The 19,317-nt window shown below is 39.4% G+C and overlaps 1 protein-coding gene across 5 annotated transcripts in view; it reads left to right on the top strand.

Moving 5' to 3' along the window:
• Dnai4 (dynein axonemal intermediate chain 4) overlaps positions 1–16,814 on the top strand; it is an 80,867-nt gene extending 64,053 nt beyond the window's left edge. For 2 of the 5 annotated variants that reach the window (XM_087212889.1, XM_004841493.4), the window contains 4 exons: positions 8,310–8,423; positions 8,849–9,075; positions 10,980–11,136; positions 15,379–16,814. In XM_087212889.1, the coding sequence (XP_087069015.1) occupies positions 8,310–8,423; positions 8,849–9,075; positions 10,980–11,136; positions 15,379–15,429 (549 nt within the window). In that variant the 3' untranslated portion in view covers positions 15,430–16,814. Of the gene's footprint in view, positions 1–632; positions 3,103–3,826; positions 4,133–8,309; positions 8,424–8,848; positions 9,076–10,979; positions 11,137–15,378 lie in introns of those variants that run through there. The other 3 variants (XM_004841494.4, XR_015451911.1, XM_021255567.2) reach the window with 3 other exon arrangements.
• The last annotated feature ends 2,503 nt before the right edge of the window (positions 16,815–19,317 follow it).

The raw sequence follows: 19,317 nt of genomic DNA, 5'->3' as shown, positions 1-19,317 counted from the left end.
AACTGCAGTGCCCCTCCGTGCCCCTCCTGGCCACACCACTGTTCTATTATACTTTCATTAACCAGTCTGCTCTATGGGGCTCTACCTTGCAATGTGAGTGATGACTCTCAGGATGAAAGGACTAGGAAGAAAGACCACTGAGTTCATATTTAACAAGACCCAAATCAAATCAGAGCACAGTTAATGAAGTATTACTTTTTCTGATTGTTTTTACCTGGAGGTACTTTGGAATCAGGAAATTCAGACACTGTGACAGACATCTAAGAAATTAAATCCATGTTTTTTGTTACATCTAATATAATCATCTTTTATGTAAGACTATGGTCCATGTCTTTATGCAAAGAAAAACTTGAGCTGCTTCTCTATTCTACACTGTTATCCAAACTACATTTAAACCTTATCATACTTTCTGGTCCAAGCACACCACTACCAATAGAGTTCAGTCCTTCATTAATTTTCACTTTTGCTACCGTAGCCATCTTCTAACTGCCTTCATTCTCAAGTCCTGTAATCCACTTCACTTGGAAAGGTAGATTACTCTGCAGTGAAAATTCTCAGCAAGGGCAAGGAGAGGGGGATTGCTCCTCCAAGAGGCTTTTATTCGTGTCTGGTGATGTTTTTGGCTATTGCAGCTGCAGTGGGTTGGGGTGAGACCTAGCCGGTGGAGGCCAGCCATGACGCTAAGCATCCCATGAAATACCAGAAGCCAGTGTTCTCTTGCTACCCATCTACCACCCAAACAATTATCTGACCCAAAAAGTCAATAGTACTCAGTTAGAAACACGAGTCTGCTGTCTTCAAACTGTCCTTGGTATAAGGAACTTGAGATGATCACATGGTCTGTAAATAAAGACAATTTTATTTCTTTGATTGCCTTTTAAATTGTTTTCTTGCATGATTACAATGGCTGGAACCTCCATTACAATGGTGAATAGAGACAAGAAAGCAGACATTCTTTCCATTACATTTCTAGTTTTGTTAAATACTTTTATCAGGAATGGATGTTGGATTTTGCCAAATGCTTTTTCTGTATCTATTAAAATGATACATACTTTTTCTCTGTAAGCTTGTTAATATGCTGACTTGCATTGATTATTATTTTGAATGCTTATTCCTGAAATAAGCCCCACTTGATCATGACTTATAACCTTTTTAATGTGCTATTGGATTTTTGATATGCTAAAATTTTGTGTAAATGTTTGCATTTTTGTCTGTAAGGGATATTGGTATGCAATTATCTTATGTCTTTGTCTGGTTTTGATACCAGGGTAATGCTGACCCCATAGAATTGCTTTTTAAAAAGAGAACTTATGTAAAATTACCATTATCTCTCATTACACTTGATGGAATTAATCAACCTTCTGAGCCTGGAATTTTCTTTACAAGGAAATTTTACCCCATAAGTTCAAATTTTTAATGGCTATAGGGCCATTGTGACCATGTATTTCTTCTAGAGTCAGCTTTGGTAATGAGTGTCTTTTAAGAAATTTGTCTATTTCTTCTTTTTAAAAAATTTTTAATGTGACATTAAGAAGGGAACAAATAGGACAGCACAGCACTATACAGCCTGGGGCTTTCTGAGGAGGTGCATTTACATTAAGTCTAACAGGGGACATAGCTGCCAGAGCCCCCAGAGAGTCTGTTCATCTGCTGGTGGCCCCAAGACTTAGTCTCAGGCCCCCTCCACTCCTCCCTCTGCCCATCACCTTCCCTGGCTTCCATACCACATGCAAATAACCTGTTGTCTGCTAGCTGGTTTTCTTCAGCCCAGAACACTTCTCTTGACTTTTTCCCCCAGTACCCACTGCCTTCTGAAGTATCTCCATCCAGGTATTTCAAGGCACCTCAAAGTGCTGCCCACCAAAGCACCTATCCACTGTCCTATCCTCACCTAGCAAAACAAAAGAAAACAAAACGCAAAGCCAAACCCCTAATCCTTTCCTGCGCGCCCAAACTGAGGAGTGGCCCCATCATCCACCCACTGTGCAAGCCAGGCTCTTCTGGGAGGCTCAAAATCACATCTCTATTTCCGCCTTGTTTTCAGTCCTTTAGCAAATCTTGTCAAATGTACATCTTTTCGGGCTGGGGATCTAGATCAGTGGTTTCACCACCTGCCTCGTGAGCGCAAGGTCCCGAGTTCGATCCCTGGTACCCCCCCAAAAGTACATATTTTCTGCATCTGTATTCTTTTCTAAATTAAATTTCAGCTACCACCACCCTAGTCCTAGCAGCAGTTGTGGCCATCTAGGCTTTGGAGTGGTTTTCTAGCTAGCCCCCCATCTCTCTCTTGCTCACTCTTGACCTATGGCTCTTTCTCCGTATTTGAGAGAGAGAGAAATTAATTTAAAAGGCAAATCTGGCAATCTCACTCCCCCCCACACTATTAAAATCTTTCAGTACCTACTTGTGGTCTTTGGATGAAGGGCAGACTCTCTCACATGGTCTGTAAGACTCAGAGTGACCTGGGCCTGTCGACCTCACCACACACAATGGTCTCTCTCTCGCCTCCTCAGGTACATTTAGTCCTTCACTGCATGCCATCTCCTCCTTTACCTGCTTCATTCCTCCTCATCCTCTGGGGCTTAGGTCACGTGTCATTTCTGAGAGGAAGCCTCCCTGGAACCCTGGCCTAAATCAAAATCCTCTGACACATTTTCATGGTAACATATTTAATGGTATTATCACATGTATACAGGCTTAGAATTAAAGATAAAATGTATTATATTTGACTGAAATATGACCCACTGAAATATTAACTTCCATGAAAACGTGCTGTACTTGAAGGACCCTAGTTAGCAAGACAGACTCCATATTGCTGCTGAACAACCTACCTGCCTGGCCTTTAGATGAACTCAGAAGGAGGAAGCTTAGAAACCTCCTCCTCTTAGAAAGTCCCTTTAGAAATAACAGTTAATCCACTATTGTTTTACAAATGTTCTAAGGGCAGGACGTTCCACTTCTGTACCTTTTGCTTGCTTTACTAGTTCTATCCCATAGTGGGGCCTAGAAACTGCTGGCCTCAAAGGTGTATAAAACATGTTTGTCTCCCCCTAGTCGGGGCTCGAGTCTGATGCTCAGTAATAAACTCCTGTGTGGATTTAATATCGGTCTCTGGTTGGTTCTTTCTCGCTGGGTCTAACAGTACTCACTTTCCCACTGGTCCTTCTGTCTCCACACCACATGTGACCATTTTGAGATATGTCGTGCCGGGCCTCCTTCATTTGACTCCACACCTTTCAACCCCAGGGATCACTTCAGCTCCCATGACTTCAAGGCCTCTATCTTCAACCTCAGTCTCTCCAAATGTCCAGGTAGGAATTTCCAAGCAGGCCAGAGTCTTGCAACATTTTTACTGCAACCCACAGTTCGGACGTTTCTTTTGGCAACTTACTACATACACATGTGCAGTAAGCAAGTTCCAGGAGGAGATACTGTCACTGCTGTTTTCCCATTCCTAGAATACTTCATTTTCATAACTTCAAGACCCTACAGAGGGTCACAACCTGAAGTTTAAAACACAGTGTACCAGGTATTTCCACGTGGATATTTCTCTACAAACTCAAACATCGTATGCCTACTTCTCAACTTACTTCTCAACCAAACTTCTTCACCAAAGATTATGATTATCCTCTTAGTCACTTAGGATCAACATGTTGAAGTCATTTGGGATTCTTCCTTCTTACCCAATGTTTCTAAAGGTACTAGGGTCCTGCCCCTGCAGTGGGTTAACACCATTCCACCCTTTCCACTCCCACTATCACAGTTCAGATATGACTGCAACATTGAGGCACGGCAACAGCAATTTTAATTGGTTTTGTGCTTCCAGAATTTTCAGAGAGGTCACATATCTTCAACCACAGTCCCATATCCACAGTGACCATGGTGGACTGGTTTTCAGGAATGGAGACAGAGGTCTGGTCTTGGTCCATGCTGCAGTAGTCCTCATTGACCTCATGTTGGCTGTGGCTAAGCTCGATCGAAGTTTGGAGTGCTCATCTTCCTCCCTGATGGTGGTGCCTTGCAATCGGTCTATCTTCTTACTGAGTTCAGCAGTGATGCTGTGGAGTTCCGTGATGCGTTCTTCATACCGCAGCGTCCTTCGCTCCTGGACATCCTCGTGTTCTCTCATGAGGTGGGAGTGCTCATACTGTGCCTTGGCCAGTTTCTTCTCTAAAAGGTCCCGTTCCCGCTCCCTTTGCTGCAGATGTTTATTGAGCTCCACTATATCTCCCTGGGGTGATGCCAGGGCTTCCCGATGGAGCTCGCTCAGCTCGGCTGAGGAGTCGTTTCCATATTTTATGACAACTCCAGAATTCATGACTGCAATTCTCAAGGGAGCAGGGCTCTTCCTCCTCCAGGTCTCGGAGCTTGGGAGTGGTGATCAGCAGGCTGGGCTGGGCGTCTGCCGCTGGGCCCCTCCTGGTACATTTTCCTCTCCACAGTCACATTCGCTTGGACCATGGGGAAGCCCGGGAAGGATGCACCCCGCTGAGGCTAGGGCGGCGCGGCTCAGCTGCCGCAGCGGGCGCTCCCTCTACTGGGCCCCGCCCACGCCCATGGCCCGGCGGCCGGGACCCCTGGCAGCTCCACCTGCACCCGCGGGGCTCCGGCAAGTTCGCGAGGAGGACCCGCGCGCCCCACGGCCCGGGAAGGAGAGATCTGCAGCGAGCCTGAGTTTATTGGCATGATATTCTCTTAGCATCCTTTAATAATCGTAGACTGTAATTCTTCATTTTAGTAATTCCTAATTTTAATTTATATCTTCTTTTTTTTTATTAATCTGTCTAGAAGTTCATCAGTTTTCCTTTTTTGAATGAGAGGTCTCCCTTTGTGGCCCAGGTTGGCCCGGAGCTCCTGGGCTGTAGTGCTCCTGTTCCAGCCCCGCAGAGTAGCCGGACCGTGGGCACACACTGTGGGGCCCAGCTCAGTTTTACTGATCTACGGAACCAGGTTTTGATTTAATTGATTTTCACCCTGTTTTTCTGTTCTCTATGTACAGTGGTGCCTTTGCTCAGGAACTTCATTCATTCCATAGTTCTTTGGAAGATAGCCGTGGTCGTGTTTGCCACTACATGAGTTTTACTAACAAGCACAATATTGCCAAAGGCTTCTGATCTCTAACTGAATTGTTCGCAAATAGAAGTCTTGGTGAACGGAGGTATTGCTGTAACTGATTACACAGTGATGTCCTTTCTTCTGGGTTTTAAAATTTGTTTTAATTTGCTCTTGATTTTCTCCTTCTGTAAGATGAAAGTTGAGGTCACTGATTTGCAGCATTTCTTCTTTTCTAATACAGGCATTTCTGCCATAACTTTCTAAGTTCTGCTTTGACAGCCCCCTGCAAATTCTGAGATGCTTTAATTTCCATTTTTATTCTGTGAAAAATACTTTCTAATTTCTCCCATGATTTCTACTTAAAGATATGTAATAAAGCTTCTAAGTTTTTGGTTATTCTCCCAAGAGTGTTCTACTACTGATTTCTAACTCAATTCTTCCATCATCAGAGACTCTACCTTTTATAACTGGAATATTTTTGAATCCAATAAGGTATGTTGTAAAGCTCAGAATGTGCTCTTTATAGGTAAATGTGCACTTGACAAAACTATGTACGAATTCTTTGGTTAGGTAAAATATTCTATAAACGTCAATCAGATTAAGGTGGTTAATAATACTGTTCTAGTTCACTATCTTTTTGCTGATTTTCTTCCTACTTCTTTCATTAGTTATTGAGAGGAAAAGAACTGTCCAACCATAATTATAAATTTGCCTATTTTTCCTTCTATTATTTTTTTCATATATCTTAAAGCTCTGTTACTAGGTACATGCAGATATGTTTATGATTGTTATACCCTCTTGATTAATTGACTCCATTATCATTATGAAATAGCCTTACTTATAACTGTTAATACCATTTATCCATAAAGCTAGTCTAGTATTAATGTAGCCATTTCACATTTCTTTAAACCAGTGTTATCATGATTTATCATTTTTCCATCTTTTTCTTTTAAACCTCTTTGTGTTTCATGGTTTAAAACACATTTCTTGTGAGCAGCATATAGTTTGGTCTCTCTTCTTTTATACAATCTTAAAATCTCTGCCTTTCAATAGTGATGTTAAAACCATTTATGTGTAGTTTGATTATTGATTGTGGTTAGGTTTGAACTTATTATATTGCTTGATTGGGTTATTGAAAGGATAGTCTAAAATATCTGGGGAGAGAGCCTAAAATATCTGTCCTTGCCAAGAAGCAGGCCTGTGAAGAGCTGTCCCCTGCTTAGAGGGTCCTTACAGGGTGTATCGAGCCATCCGTTGTAATGTTCAACTTAAATCTCTCCCCATTCCTGTTTCCCACATAGGATTTTTTTCTTAGAACTCTACTAAATAAACCTCTTCCATGAAATCTCAGAGTATATTTACCAGGAACCCCAACTTTTGTCAGCATTCTTGACAATTCCTTTCATCCTTGAAGCATCTCAGTGAAAGGTGACCACTTATAAGGGGTGTTGAGATCATCATTATTCAAATTTTAAAAATGGAAAGAGATTCCCTACCCCATCAAACATAAAAAAAACCTTTAGGGGGCTGGGGGATGTAGCTCAGTGGTTCCTGTGCCTGCCTTACAAGCGCAAGGTCCCGAGTTCGATCCCCAGTACAAAAAAAAAACCCCAAAAAACAAAACCTTTAGAAGAAATGAAGGAAAAATCTCTATGACTTCAAAGTAGGAAAAGATTTCTTTAAAGCACAAAAATTTTAATCTATGGAATAAAATGAGAACATCAGTTTATCAAATACAGTTGCCTTCTTTACTTTCCTTATTGATGAGACAAAATACCTGACATGCAAAGTTAAAGGAGGAAATGTTTATTTCAGCTCATAAATTGTAGCAATTTCAGTTCTTAATTGGTTGCCTCCAAGACAGGGTGTCATGGAAGAGGAGAAGCAGTTCATTGTGGGCAGAAGGCAGGAAGGCAGCAAAGGAGTGAAGTAGCAAGGAAGCAGCAGCAGCAGCCTGCTTCTTCCTCTTATCCCTTCCAGGTCTCCTGCTCTTTGTGTGGTGCCACTGGCACCCAGGATGGGCCTCCCATTATCCACACCCAGAACTATGCCAAACCAACCAATGGACTAAGTTAGTAATTATATACCCTGAATCCCAGCATCACACACCCTGGGTACAGCCAACTCTGAAAAGTCCCACCCATGACCTCATGAGGCTTTGGGGGAACATCTATACATAAGCCATAGCAATAGTAAAAGAAAGTAAGCAGAAAAACCCATACACTGGCAAAAGATATTTGCAGCATAGGTAATAGAAAAAGCAATAGGACATAGGATAAAGGACTTATACAAATAAAATTTAAAAAGACAGATTATTAGTGAAATGGTTAAGAGATATGGGTGGAAGAAAAAACACAATTGGCCAATAAACATAAAAATGTTCTCAACCTTACTAATGCATGAGATGTAAAACCATGTATAATTTTACATCTAATAGAATGGCAGTACGTAAGAATTCTGATGTAACCAGCTGTTTAAGAGAATGTGGGTTAAAGGGAATTCTTATATACTGCCCGTGAATGTAATGGGTTGTGTAATTTAAAAGTGTGTATGACCCACAGTCTAGTAGTTGCATTTTTAAATGCTCATGTATACTGAGAAGTGTGCTTCCAATTTCGCTGTGCATACAGAGTACTCAGGAGCATTGTTGAGGTGCAGGCCTGGCTGGACGCTGAGGATTCGGCTCTAGAATGCTCCCAAGTGGTGCTGGTGCTGCAGTGTGACCAGACTTTGTGTGGCTGGGAGACAGGGTCCTGACTGGCTGTGCAAAACACATTCCAAGTCCCCAGTTGGTGCACCCATCTAGCATCAATGATGTCTGAGATGCCATCTAATTTAACCTTCCATTTCCAGCAATGATCATTTCCTCGGCATTGTACACATAAATATTTATTAAGTGATCTGTATTATTGTTAAAACATCTGTCTTGTCTTTGACTTGTTCCATGGAAAGAGCAGCTATGGTTTCCCTAGATGGTTCATTTCATTGTCAGCCAACTTCAGATGTTAGAAAGTCTCTTGCTGATTTTAAGTCAGTTTTTCCACATATATTTTAGACAGAATATTAAATACCACCATCTATTCCAACAAAGGAATTACTGTAAAATCATAACAGAAGGGAAAAGGTAACCGACAACCATATTCAAGATAGTATTCTTGCTTTGGTTTCTGAATAGCTTTTAACAGATCCTGAATTGTTGGACCTAGCTCACTTACTAATAATCACAGGCCAATGTGTTTTGGTTTGTGTTATAGGACACAAATATCTATTTGACTGGCACTGAAGAAGGTCATATTCACAAATGTTCTTGTTCCTATAATGAACAATACTTAGAAACCTACAGAGGACATAAGGTTAGTTTAATTATGGTAGGTATGGAAAATTTATCTTACAGTATTTCTGAAAAAATAGTATCATATCCTTAATTTCTTCTTGCAAGTTACAGAAGTCACATTTTTTTGTTTCTAAAAGACTTTGCTTATAATACTATGCTGATCCCAAAATAAAATTCTCTCTTGCATGTATCTAGTCTTTTTACCTTTTTTGATTTTTCATTTTATCCCTCATTTATTTGTTTTATGTACTAGTATTTAGCAACTATTATTGCAACTGTACTTTTGTGTTTCTACATGGAATAGTTAAGGGAAGAGCCAATTTGTGATCTTATGCTCCACTAGAATAATACCCATGCAATAATGGGGTATAAATCTAGAAATCTTTATATTTTTAATTTTCTAGTCACGGCTAAGATATATGATATTAACTATCATTCATGTATTCTTTCTATTTCCAGGGCCCAGTGTATAAAGTAACATGGAATCCATTTTGTCCTGACATATTCTTAAGCTGTTCAGCAGACTGGGGTGTCATAATATGGCAACAGGAGAATCTCCAGCCCTTGCTGAGTTTTTATCCAACGACTCATGTTGTGTACGACATCACCTGGTCTCCAAAGTCATCCTATATATTTGCGGCTGCAAATGAGAGCAGAGTGGAGATTTGGGACCTCCACGTCAGCATGTAAGTATTTTCTAGGGGACATTTCCAGTGCAAGCCCTTCAAACTAAATGATGTGTGGTAGTTTGAACACCTGTTAGAGTACTGTAGCTACTTGAAAGCCAGTAACTAGCTTATTCCATGAGTCTTTTATGAGCAAAGATACACGCCAGGATGCTGTGTTAACATTCATTACTTATACCATACATAGCCTTAAAAACAGCTGAATGAAAAGTTTACCTTAGTTGTGTCTTCAAACACAGGGTTCCATAAGCACCTCGAATTCTTATTCATTGCCTGGTATGTAGAGGAATACAGGGAGGAAAGATTACATCTCTAATTCTATAGTAAGATGCTCTCCAATAAGATACATAAGCAGACAAAATTATTACTTTTGCAATATTTACTTTTTCTCTTACTTTATTTCAAAACATATGCAAAGGAGTACTTAACATGACGTTTTATTGAAGATACTACACGAAAGTTATCAGGAGTCATCTAGATCCATCTATTCTTTTTAATATGAAAAGTTATACAATACTGGAATAAAATGTTTAGTGATTTTACTTCTACTGGGAAATATCACAAATCTTTATGCTAGTTATTAGCAAAAGAAAATAGCAAGAAAATAATTTCTGTTTAAAATAAGTGGCATAATTTAATGGTTCTGTTATTAGTGGTAAATTTTTTTTACTTGAAGCTGTTAATTCAGTAACTTGAAAGTTTTTTTTTTAATCATAGTTTGTTCTTTAAAACAGTATCAACCAAAAGTCAAGGATTGTTTTCTTTTGTATATGTGCTGCCCAAGCAAGCACGATTGTTTTCTTTTGTGTAGTGTAGGAGGGGGCCAATGTCAACAGTGGCTATTTAAATAATCAAACCTCTGATATTATTTTTCTGGTGAAACTATAGTTTCCAGGACACTTCTTTACAACTATAAAAAGTTGCTACTTTTGTTCTTTTTTTTGAGGGCATAGATAGATCGTTTTGGATGACTAAAAGTAGGAAAAAAATTGTGTTAAAAATGTCCCTTTATGTTCCAGAGATTCATTTGGCTGAAGACACTCTGCTGTTAGAGGGCAGTTATTTAAGAACTTGTGCTAGTCAGGGTTCTCCAGGGGAAACAGAGCCAAAACAGAGCCAACAGGGTGACCATGTGTGTCTTGCTCCATCTCTGATGCCGCCTCTGTCTTGCTCTCCACCCAAGCTGTGTTAGAGAGCGCTACCTCATTCTGCAGTAGTTTACTTCCCTGCAGCAGAAGGCCAGGGTTTTCTCTTAAGACCTTCAACTAGTTGGGTGAGACCCACCCACATTACAGATGTAGTCACTTTCATTCAAATTCTACCAATCGGAATGCTAACCACATCTTCAGAGCACACAGTAACATGTAGACATGTTTGACCGAGAGGGTAGGCACCATAGCCCAGCCAGGTTCACACACACAAAAACATTGATCATGACAAAAGTTCAAGTATATGAGTTCATGACTTACTTGTGAATTACTTTTAATTTACCTGGTTGAAATTGGCTCATTGAAGAAATGGAAGTTTTTGATTAAGGAGTGAGAAACAGTTATTTTGAGTTTGGAAATAGAGGCCTTTGGTTTTGTTACATGAAAAAGTCAAACTTTTCTTAGTCTGTACATTTCAGAAAGACCAATTTACGGGGGCCACCAACCTTTAATCCCAGCAACTCAGGAGACTGAGGCAGGATGATGACAAATTCCAGGCCAGCCGGTGCTGCTTAGTGATTTAGTGAGACTCTGTCTCCAAATATAATAGTAATAGTAACAGTAATAATAATAATAATGATAATGATGATGCCCTGGATTGTGGTTCAACCCTCACTGGCCTCTCTAGTACCAAAAGAAAAATGAACAGTAAAGCTCTGTAACAACTGAATTTATAGATAAAACATTTCACTGTAGTTTGGACCCTCTGATCGTAAATGTCGCTAACCCTGGAATCAAGTTCACAACAGTTCTCTTCGCCAAGCACACGGATTGCCTACTGGTGGGAGATAGTGATGGACAGGTGGCTGTGTATGAGCTGAGAAATATGCCTTCTGCTTCAGATTCTGGCCGGGTAAGACTCAGATGGAAAGACTGTGTTGTTTATCTGGGGTTGGTGCTGCACGCTTGTAATCCCAGCTACTCGGAAGGCTAAGGCAGGAGAATTGTGAGTTTGAGGCCAGCCTGAGCAATGTAGTAAGACTGCCTCCTCTCTCTCTCTTTCTCCTTCCATCTATTTTATGAATCCATTCAGTTGTAATTTTGGGGCATACAGTAGGTGTACATTTCTTAAGTATTGTGTAATGGAAGAAATAAGCTCCAAGAGTTTGTTACCTATTAGGCATGGTACCTACAAGGTTTATTTTCTGTCAGCCTCACTGTCTTTATTTCAGGAAAAAAAAGATAATAAGAATAATAATATTCCTGAGCATAAGAATTATGAAAGTTATGTGGAAGAGCTTAAAATTGTGCCTAGGCACTGAGCAAGGTGACACACACCTATAATCCCAGCTAGTTGGTTAAGGCAGGAGGATGTCAGGTTCAAGGCCAGCCCGGGCCACATAGCTAGGTCCTGTCTCAAAAAAAAGTGCCTAGTATGAATTTGGGACTTATTAATTGCTAAATGTAGCTAAAGAACTTGTTACATGAAATAACTTCATTTTTTAGATATGTTCCAGTGTTCCTGATACAGGTATTTGTTTCTGTTGGTTTAGCATTATCCTATTTGCTTACTCTAACTTTCATATATGAAAATTTGTTAGATGCTCATTATTTTTATAATAGCTTCTCAATTTTTCATCTTTTTTAAACGTTTGAGTTGTTACTGCAAATAGCAACCTGGTATATATTACCACAAATACGAAAAACATGTTTAAAATGTTAAGAATACACAAAAAATAATAAGGAAAAAACACTAAGACTAGCAGAAGAGTGGGAATGGTCAGAAAAAAGTCATTCACAAAAAATGACTAGTAAAAATATTTAAAAATTCAACCTTATTAATTAAAAGGCCTTAAATAAAAATTTAATTATAGCATTTTCATATGTCCAATTAGCCAGCTTTATTTGAAAAAAAATGTCTAGGCCTACTTGGGAGCATTTAGTAAACTAAGCTCTCCCTTACTGATGTCTGGACTAGAAATGGGTGTAACTTCTTTGGAAGTAACTTGACAATCGAACTAATATTTATAGAAACGCTCAGAAGTGTTGCTTCCCTGGACCTCGTAACTCCACTTCTGCGGCTCTGTCTTGTATATTCAGCCCTAAACACAAACAAGGAATTGTCGGTAGCATTATTTGTCACAGGATAAAGAAAGCACAGGAAAAGGGAACAACCTGACTCTGTCAGAGAGGCAATAGGGGGCGGGGAAAGTGGGCGGATGATTACTTCCGGGTCACTTGTGGCAGGAAACGCTCTACCTAGCTGTGCAGACTGCAAATGCCCAGTAAGTCCACGAAATGCCTGGGCCTCCCTATCCGGCCTTCTGCTCAGACCCACGGGACGTGTTCCTTGCTCAAACGTCATTTTCTACTGAAGACTTCCCGACCATCTTGTTTAAAATTGCAACTTCTACTCTTCCCACATTCCCTACTCTTGCATCACCTATTTTAATACCGCGTAATTGCCTTTGAATATACTAGTTATTTATTTATGTGTTTTGTTAATTTGCCATGTCTCACAACTAGAATGGAATCTCCAGGAAAGCAGTGATTTTTGTCTTTTTTTATGCTGGGCTATATTCCCTGTGGGCTAGTTTGGTATCTGGCTTAGAGTAGCAGCTAGTTAGTAGTAGTTAATAAATGTTTGTTGAATAAATATGCATATTGAAAAATTAGAGGAAAGGTCAATATTACAAGTATTATTTCTTACAGATGGGGTCATGCATGAATTTTAGGTTTTCTTTTTACTTAGCTATTTTCCAAATCCTCTACACCACATAAATTGTCCCCAGAATGCATGTGTCTCCTGACATAATAATTTTAGTCTACTCTCAGGAATGTATCCTAAGTGGATTATTATTATCATAGGCATCATAAAAATGCATCATTTTAATATTTTCAATTTTTCACATGTTCATTTAGTACAAGATATTTTAGCAGGTACTGGGATGTTTGTGTCCACATTGAAATTTATCTAAGATTTACCTCTCAGTGACCAAAATAAATTGGAAGAGAATTCTACTCTTTAATTTCTTAAAAAAAAACTAGTGAATCCAACATAGTTCATAGTAATCCTTTTTCTTTTTCTGTTCATATCTCCCAAATCCCAAATGGGGCTCAAGGCTTAAATCCGATTTTTTTTATCACCGTGATTCTTTTAGTTCTGTTCTGAGGAGCTCTAAGAACTTGTCCACAAACTGTAAACTGGGGTCATAAAAAGAGGGAATTGGGTTGTCTGATTTAAAATGTTTGTCGTGTGCCGGAGGGTAGCAGTAGAAGAGAAATACGTACCCATTAGCATGTGACTCTTTGTTCTTCATCACATTGCTTCTGTGGAACCTGTCAAGCACCTCAGTAGTTTATCAGTATAAATTACAGTACTTTGTACACTTGTCTTTCTTACTAGTGTGAGCTGCTTGGGGACTTGCAGATTTAAGTCTGTGCCATAGTGCTAGCCCATAAACATTACAGCATTCAGTAGATGCTGGGTAGATGAGTAAACAAATACACAAAAAAATCATATGGTTTCTAAGAAAAAGGCAATATATATTCAGGAAACTCTAATAGAGCCACACACACCATGATAATAACTATACTTCTAAAGAACCACAGAGTAGGAAAGCAATTGACTATTAAAAGGTGAGTGGGAAGAGGGAAAAGACAAAATAAGAAGAATGCATGCTTTGGTGAAGGCTTTCAAATTTCAGCTATGCTTGGAGTTTTAGGATTTTTAGGCATAGGTCTGGAGCTGTTCTTCCAGACTGCGGGGAAGGCTTGAACAAAGATATAGAACTGGAAGGGTCCCTGGATTTTTAACAAAATGATGAAGTGGACATTTTGACTGGTAAAGAATTGCATGGGAGAAAAGTGGCAAAGGGGACAGTTGGGTCAAAACAAACAAACAAACAGTTTGTTTAACAAAATGACGGTGCTAATAAGGAGTACAATCTTTATTCTATAGAAAATGGAAAGCCATTCAAGGTTTATAATTCTATAAGAGACTTAGGAAAAATTTAAAATCAGATCCCTGTCCCATACTTTGTACAATGGTAAACTCCAAATGGACCCTTGTGAAAAACAAAGCAAACTACTAGAAGAAAATGTAGGAGCACATCATCATGTTCTAAGGACAAGGATGGTGTTTTTAAAAAATAAGACCAAAAAAATCCCATTATTTTTGTTCATCTCTTTATTTGTACAGGGGTATAATAAAGGTACTAGTATCGAAGGCCGTTAGACTGATTAAATTAGTCAATAGTACAATGGGTTAGAACTATTCCCGGCACATAGTAAACTCTCAGTAAACTTCTGCTATTATTTGCCACACTGCAGACAGAGGAATAGACCATTCATTTAATCATTGCACAAATCCTTACCGAGCGTGTACTGTATGGCAGGGCCTGCCTTCCACACTAAGGATACAGCACTGAAGAACTGGTAGGAACGATGTGCTCCAAGTGGAACTGTCCAAGTGACAGACTGAAGCAGAAAGAGATGGATTTTCGAAGTGCGCTGAGGTTTGGGTTGGCAGGACTTGTCAGCTCCTTTGGGGTGTCAGGGCTCCAGGGCTGGGGAGGTGCCCAGACAAGAGGGCACGGGCCTTAAGACAGGAGCTGGCTTGTGATATTATACACTGAGTTTATAAAACATTTTCACATAATTGTTCCACTCATAACAACCTTTGGAAATAGATGGAGGTTTTTCCAAGACTGCATTTACTGGGGCCAGGGATGTAGCTCAGTGGTTCTGCCGCCTGCCTCGCAAGCTCAAGGCCCCAAGTTTGATCCCTGGTACCAAAAAAACAAAATGTGTTTATTATGAGATTCAGAAAATTCTTGTCTTCTGCTTCCAGTTCCTATCTTGAATTAAGCACTAAGGCTAAACAGGAGCTGTCAAAATTGCCCTCTTAGTGAGTCCTTATAAAATTGTTTGTCAATCTTCATTAAAGGTTTTTCATAGGAAAGAGCAGGTTTATACTAGGAAGCATTTGTTACTGTTTAAACTTACCTTTGTTTGTTCTCTTTTTACGATCTTATTGGATGTCATTTATATGGGTATCACTAACTTATAAATGCTAAATGGCATTTAAAAGACTACCTTTTAAGTTGTGTTTTATTGCATTGTAATTGTGTGACTTTTCTTTTTTTCTTTTTAGGGAGATATAATAAATACTTTGCTTGGGTCCAGGTCAAACCAACCAGGATAATTCAGCATTCTTAATGTCTTTTTGTTTTTGTTTAAAGAAAAAGAAATAGTGTTTCTTATCCAGTACACTATATTGTATGTTATGAACTGGGATTCTGATTTTAGAAAATAATACTTGATGCATAACTTCCACTTAAATTCAATGAACTTTTAGTTAAGAAATATGGAATTAGTTTGTGATGTAAGCGAAGTTATTCTAAGTAAGATGATGTGTTGAATTTTCCTAATTTTCTGAAGATATTTCTGCTCCCCTTCTCAGTCATATTTGAAGCACATATGAGTATACATGTATACTTATACAAGGTCCAAAGAAGTGAGAAAACCAGAACGTGGAAATTATTAGAATTACTTAAACTGAAATGATTTTAAGACAAAAATTTTATCAACTTTTAAACTGGGTACAGTGGCTCAGGCTGTAATCTCAGCATAAGGGAGGCCAAGGAAGGTGGATAGCAAGCTCAAGAACAGCCTGGACTCTAGAGAGAGACCCTGTCTCAAAAATAAATTCCATCCACTTTTAATCTTCTGCTTTCCAGGCTCTGTTTTCCAGGATTACTTACTGTATAGTTAGTATGATGAGAGAGTGAATCCTTATATCCAACTTTTAACCTAAAATTTGACCCCATGTTTAAAAAAAATCTCCTCCATCTGAGAGCTGAAGGTGTAGAACTGTCTCAGTCCACTTGACAAGAAGGGGACATAGCAGCCAATATCAGAGTTGCGTGCTTCGGTAAGCAGGCATCGCACCCCCAATTCGGTCAGAAGAATTAGCCTGGACTATATCAGGGCACCCTCCCCTGGGTCCCCAGAATCTGCGCCAGACCTTAAGCCCATCCCAAAAGGGCGTAGCAAGAAGACAGAAAGTCTCTGATCAATATGTTATTTCACGGAGACTTCCAGAGACAGGTTGTGGCAGTGGTGTGGTGAGGGGGAAGTGACTTCTCCAAGTGTGGATTGGAACAGGCCGCCTCCCGGGGCTTAGCAAGACTTACGTTTGCTAACTGAAGCCACAGGACGTGGTGGTCCGTCCTGGAAAACTTTCTAAGTGGAAAGGAGAGGCGGGGGGAGGGGAGGAGGAGGGAGGGGAGAGGAAGAGAGGGGGTATGAACACACGCATGCACGCACGCACGCACGGAATGGAATCCGCGCGGCAATAAGAGCTACTGTTTTCAAGTTTTCACTGCTTCACGGTCTTGCTCTCTTTTTGAGCCACCCTTTAAACAAAAGCAAGGCAAGTTTTAGGGGGAACGAGATCTTAGGTGAGGTTAAAAGGATTATAAATTTTTTACTGGTATGAGCCACTGTGATGGTCTTTGCCTGAAAGGTTGAACTTTCTGTAACACTTTGTGTAAGACAATAAAACCTTGATTTAATTGAAAAAACGTGTTCCGTTTTCTTATGTTTTGTTAGTGCATCTTAATTCTGCAGAACACTGGGAGTCATGTGACATTTCCACATGTGCATGTGACGTACTTGGATCATATCCTCTCCAGCTTTCCGCCTCTCCCCCTGAATTTCTCCCTCTTCCCCAGTAATCTCCCTGCTACTTTCATGTCATTCTGTTTTCTTGTTTCTAGATTCCACATTTGAGAGAAAATATGATACTTTTCTTTCTGAGTCTGGCTTATTTTGCTTAGCATGGTGATCCCCAGTTCTGATATTTTCTTGCAAATTGCATGGTTCTGTTGATGGCTGAAGAACAAAAACTCCATGGTGTATATTTACCACATTTTCTTTACCTGTTTATCCATCAATGGGTGCCCATGCTGATACCATGGCTTGGCTGTTGTGCATAGTGCTAAGGTTAACCTGGGTGTGCGGGCATCTTTAGAGTATGCTGACTTTAATTTCTTCAGGTATAAAGCGAGGAGTAGTATAGCTAGATCATATAATAATTCTATTTTTAGTTTTTTGAGGAGCTTCCATACTGATTTCCATAGTGGCAATAATTTACATTTCCACCAGCAATATATACGGCTTCTTTTTTCCCTGCATCCTTGCCAGCATTTACCAGTTTTTGGATTCTTATGATAGCCATTCTGATCGGAGTAAGATGGACTCTCTGAGCAGTTTAGATTTGCATTTCTCTGGTGGCTAAAGATGTTGAACATGTTTTCACATAATTATTGGCCATTTGTACTTCTAACAAATGTCTGCTCAGTTAATTGGACCATTTATTCATTGGATTACTTGTTCTTTTGTGTTAAAGTTTTTGAGTCCTTCTGGATATCTACCCTGTGTTGGAAGAATAGGTGGCGAGGACCTGCTCCCATTCTGTATGCTGACTCCTCCTTCTGTTAATTGTTTCATTTTCTGTGCAGAAGCTTATTAATTTGACGTAATCCCATTTGTCTATTCTTAGTATTATTTCCTGAGCCATGGAAGTCTTATTTAGGAAGTCATTGCCTTTGCCTCTATTGTTAAGTGTTTCTGCTAGTAGCTTCAGAGTTTTAGGTCTTATATTTAGGTCGTTAATTCATTTTTTGTTGATTTTGTACAGGGTAAGAGATGGGGATCTAGTTTCACTTCCTACATGTGAATATCAAGTTTTCTCTGTACCATTTCTTAATGAGGCTGCCTTTTCTCCAACACACAATAGGTGATCAAATTATTCAGTGAACATTTATATTTTAAAAATTGGTTTCAGTAAAAGACACACTGCTATTAATCCTCAGAATAATCCCACCTTTCTTCAAACACACTTATTCCATCACTCTTGCCACTTTCTGAAGCAGTTCTGGAAGTCCTCTTTCATGAGTGTCTTTACCCACGGTGATAAAAAAAAATACGGTGAATGCTGCAGCTGAGTGCCAGACAACGGTGAATGCTGCAGCTGAGTGCCAGACAACCAAAAAGGAGGATCATAAAAAATACTACTGTGTGTCCTCATCCACCTTATTCACTGGATCTGGCACCGAACAACTTCCTGCTCTTCCCCAAAGTCAAAATGACCATGAAAGGGAAATGTTTTGAATGGATTCAGGACATGAAGGCAGCCACAAAAACAATTGGATTTAAGACTTTCCAGAACTGCTTTAGAAACTGGCAAAAATGATGGGATAAGTGTGTTTGACTCAAGGAGGAGTATTTTGAGGGGGGTTAATGGCAATGTGTCTTTTATTGTAATTAATTTTCTTAAATTTAAACAGTCATTGTATTTTTTGATTGTTCTGTCTATGTTTCAGGCACCTTTGTGAAGAGTCATGTGGTTGTAGCTGCTTGGTTTCATTTCTGGGGCTTCTATTCTAATTCTTTGGTCTTTATATCTAGTCTTAAGACAGTTCCACATGTTTTTTGTTAAAATAGCTCCATAGTATGTTTTGAAATTAGGTATTGCAATGTCATAAGCATTGGTCTTTTGGATCAGGATTGCTTCTGCTAACCAAGTCTTTCGTGATTCCAAATGAATTTTAGGAGTGTTTCTAGTTTTGTGAAGAATGTCATTGGTATTTTGATAGGGACTTATAGAATCTATAGATTGCTTTTTGTAGATATCTGTTTTAACAATATTAATCCTCCCAATATATAAATACGAGAGCTCTTTCCATCTTCTAGTGTTTTTTTCAGTTTCTTCCAGTGCTTTATAATTTTCATTGTAGAGATCTTTCATCACCTTAGTTAGGGGTTTTTTTTTAATTTTTTTTGAGGCAATTGGGAATGGGATTACTTTGGTGATTTCTTTCCCAGTGAATTCATTATTAATGTGTAGGAAAGCTACTGATTCTTGTATGTTCATTTTATATACTGCTACTTTGCTGAACTTCTTTGTCAGTTCTAAGTGGACTCCTTTAGGGTGTTCTAGGTATAGAATGTTATCAGCTGCAAACAGGGATAATTTGACTTCCTCCTCCCCTATTTGTGTACCTTTTACATCTTTCCTTACTTTGAA

This window comes from Heterocephalus glaber, unplaced genomic scaffold (assembly GCF_053883595.1).
Source record: "Heterocephalus glaber isolate CG9 unplaced genomic scaffold, H.glaber_assembly_v1.0 deba00001442, whole genome shotgun sequence".
NCBI classification, from domain to species: domain Eukaryota; kingdom Metazoa; phylum Chordata; class Mammalia; order Rodentia; family Bathyergidae; genus Heterocephalus; species Heterocephalus glaber.
Note: the sequence above shows the minus strand (reverse complement) of the source record. Positions and strands in the feature narration are given on the sequence as shown.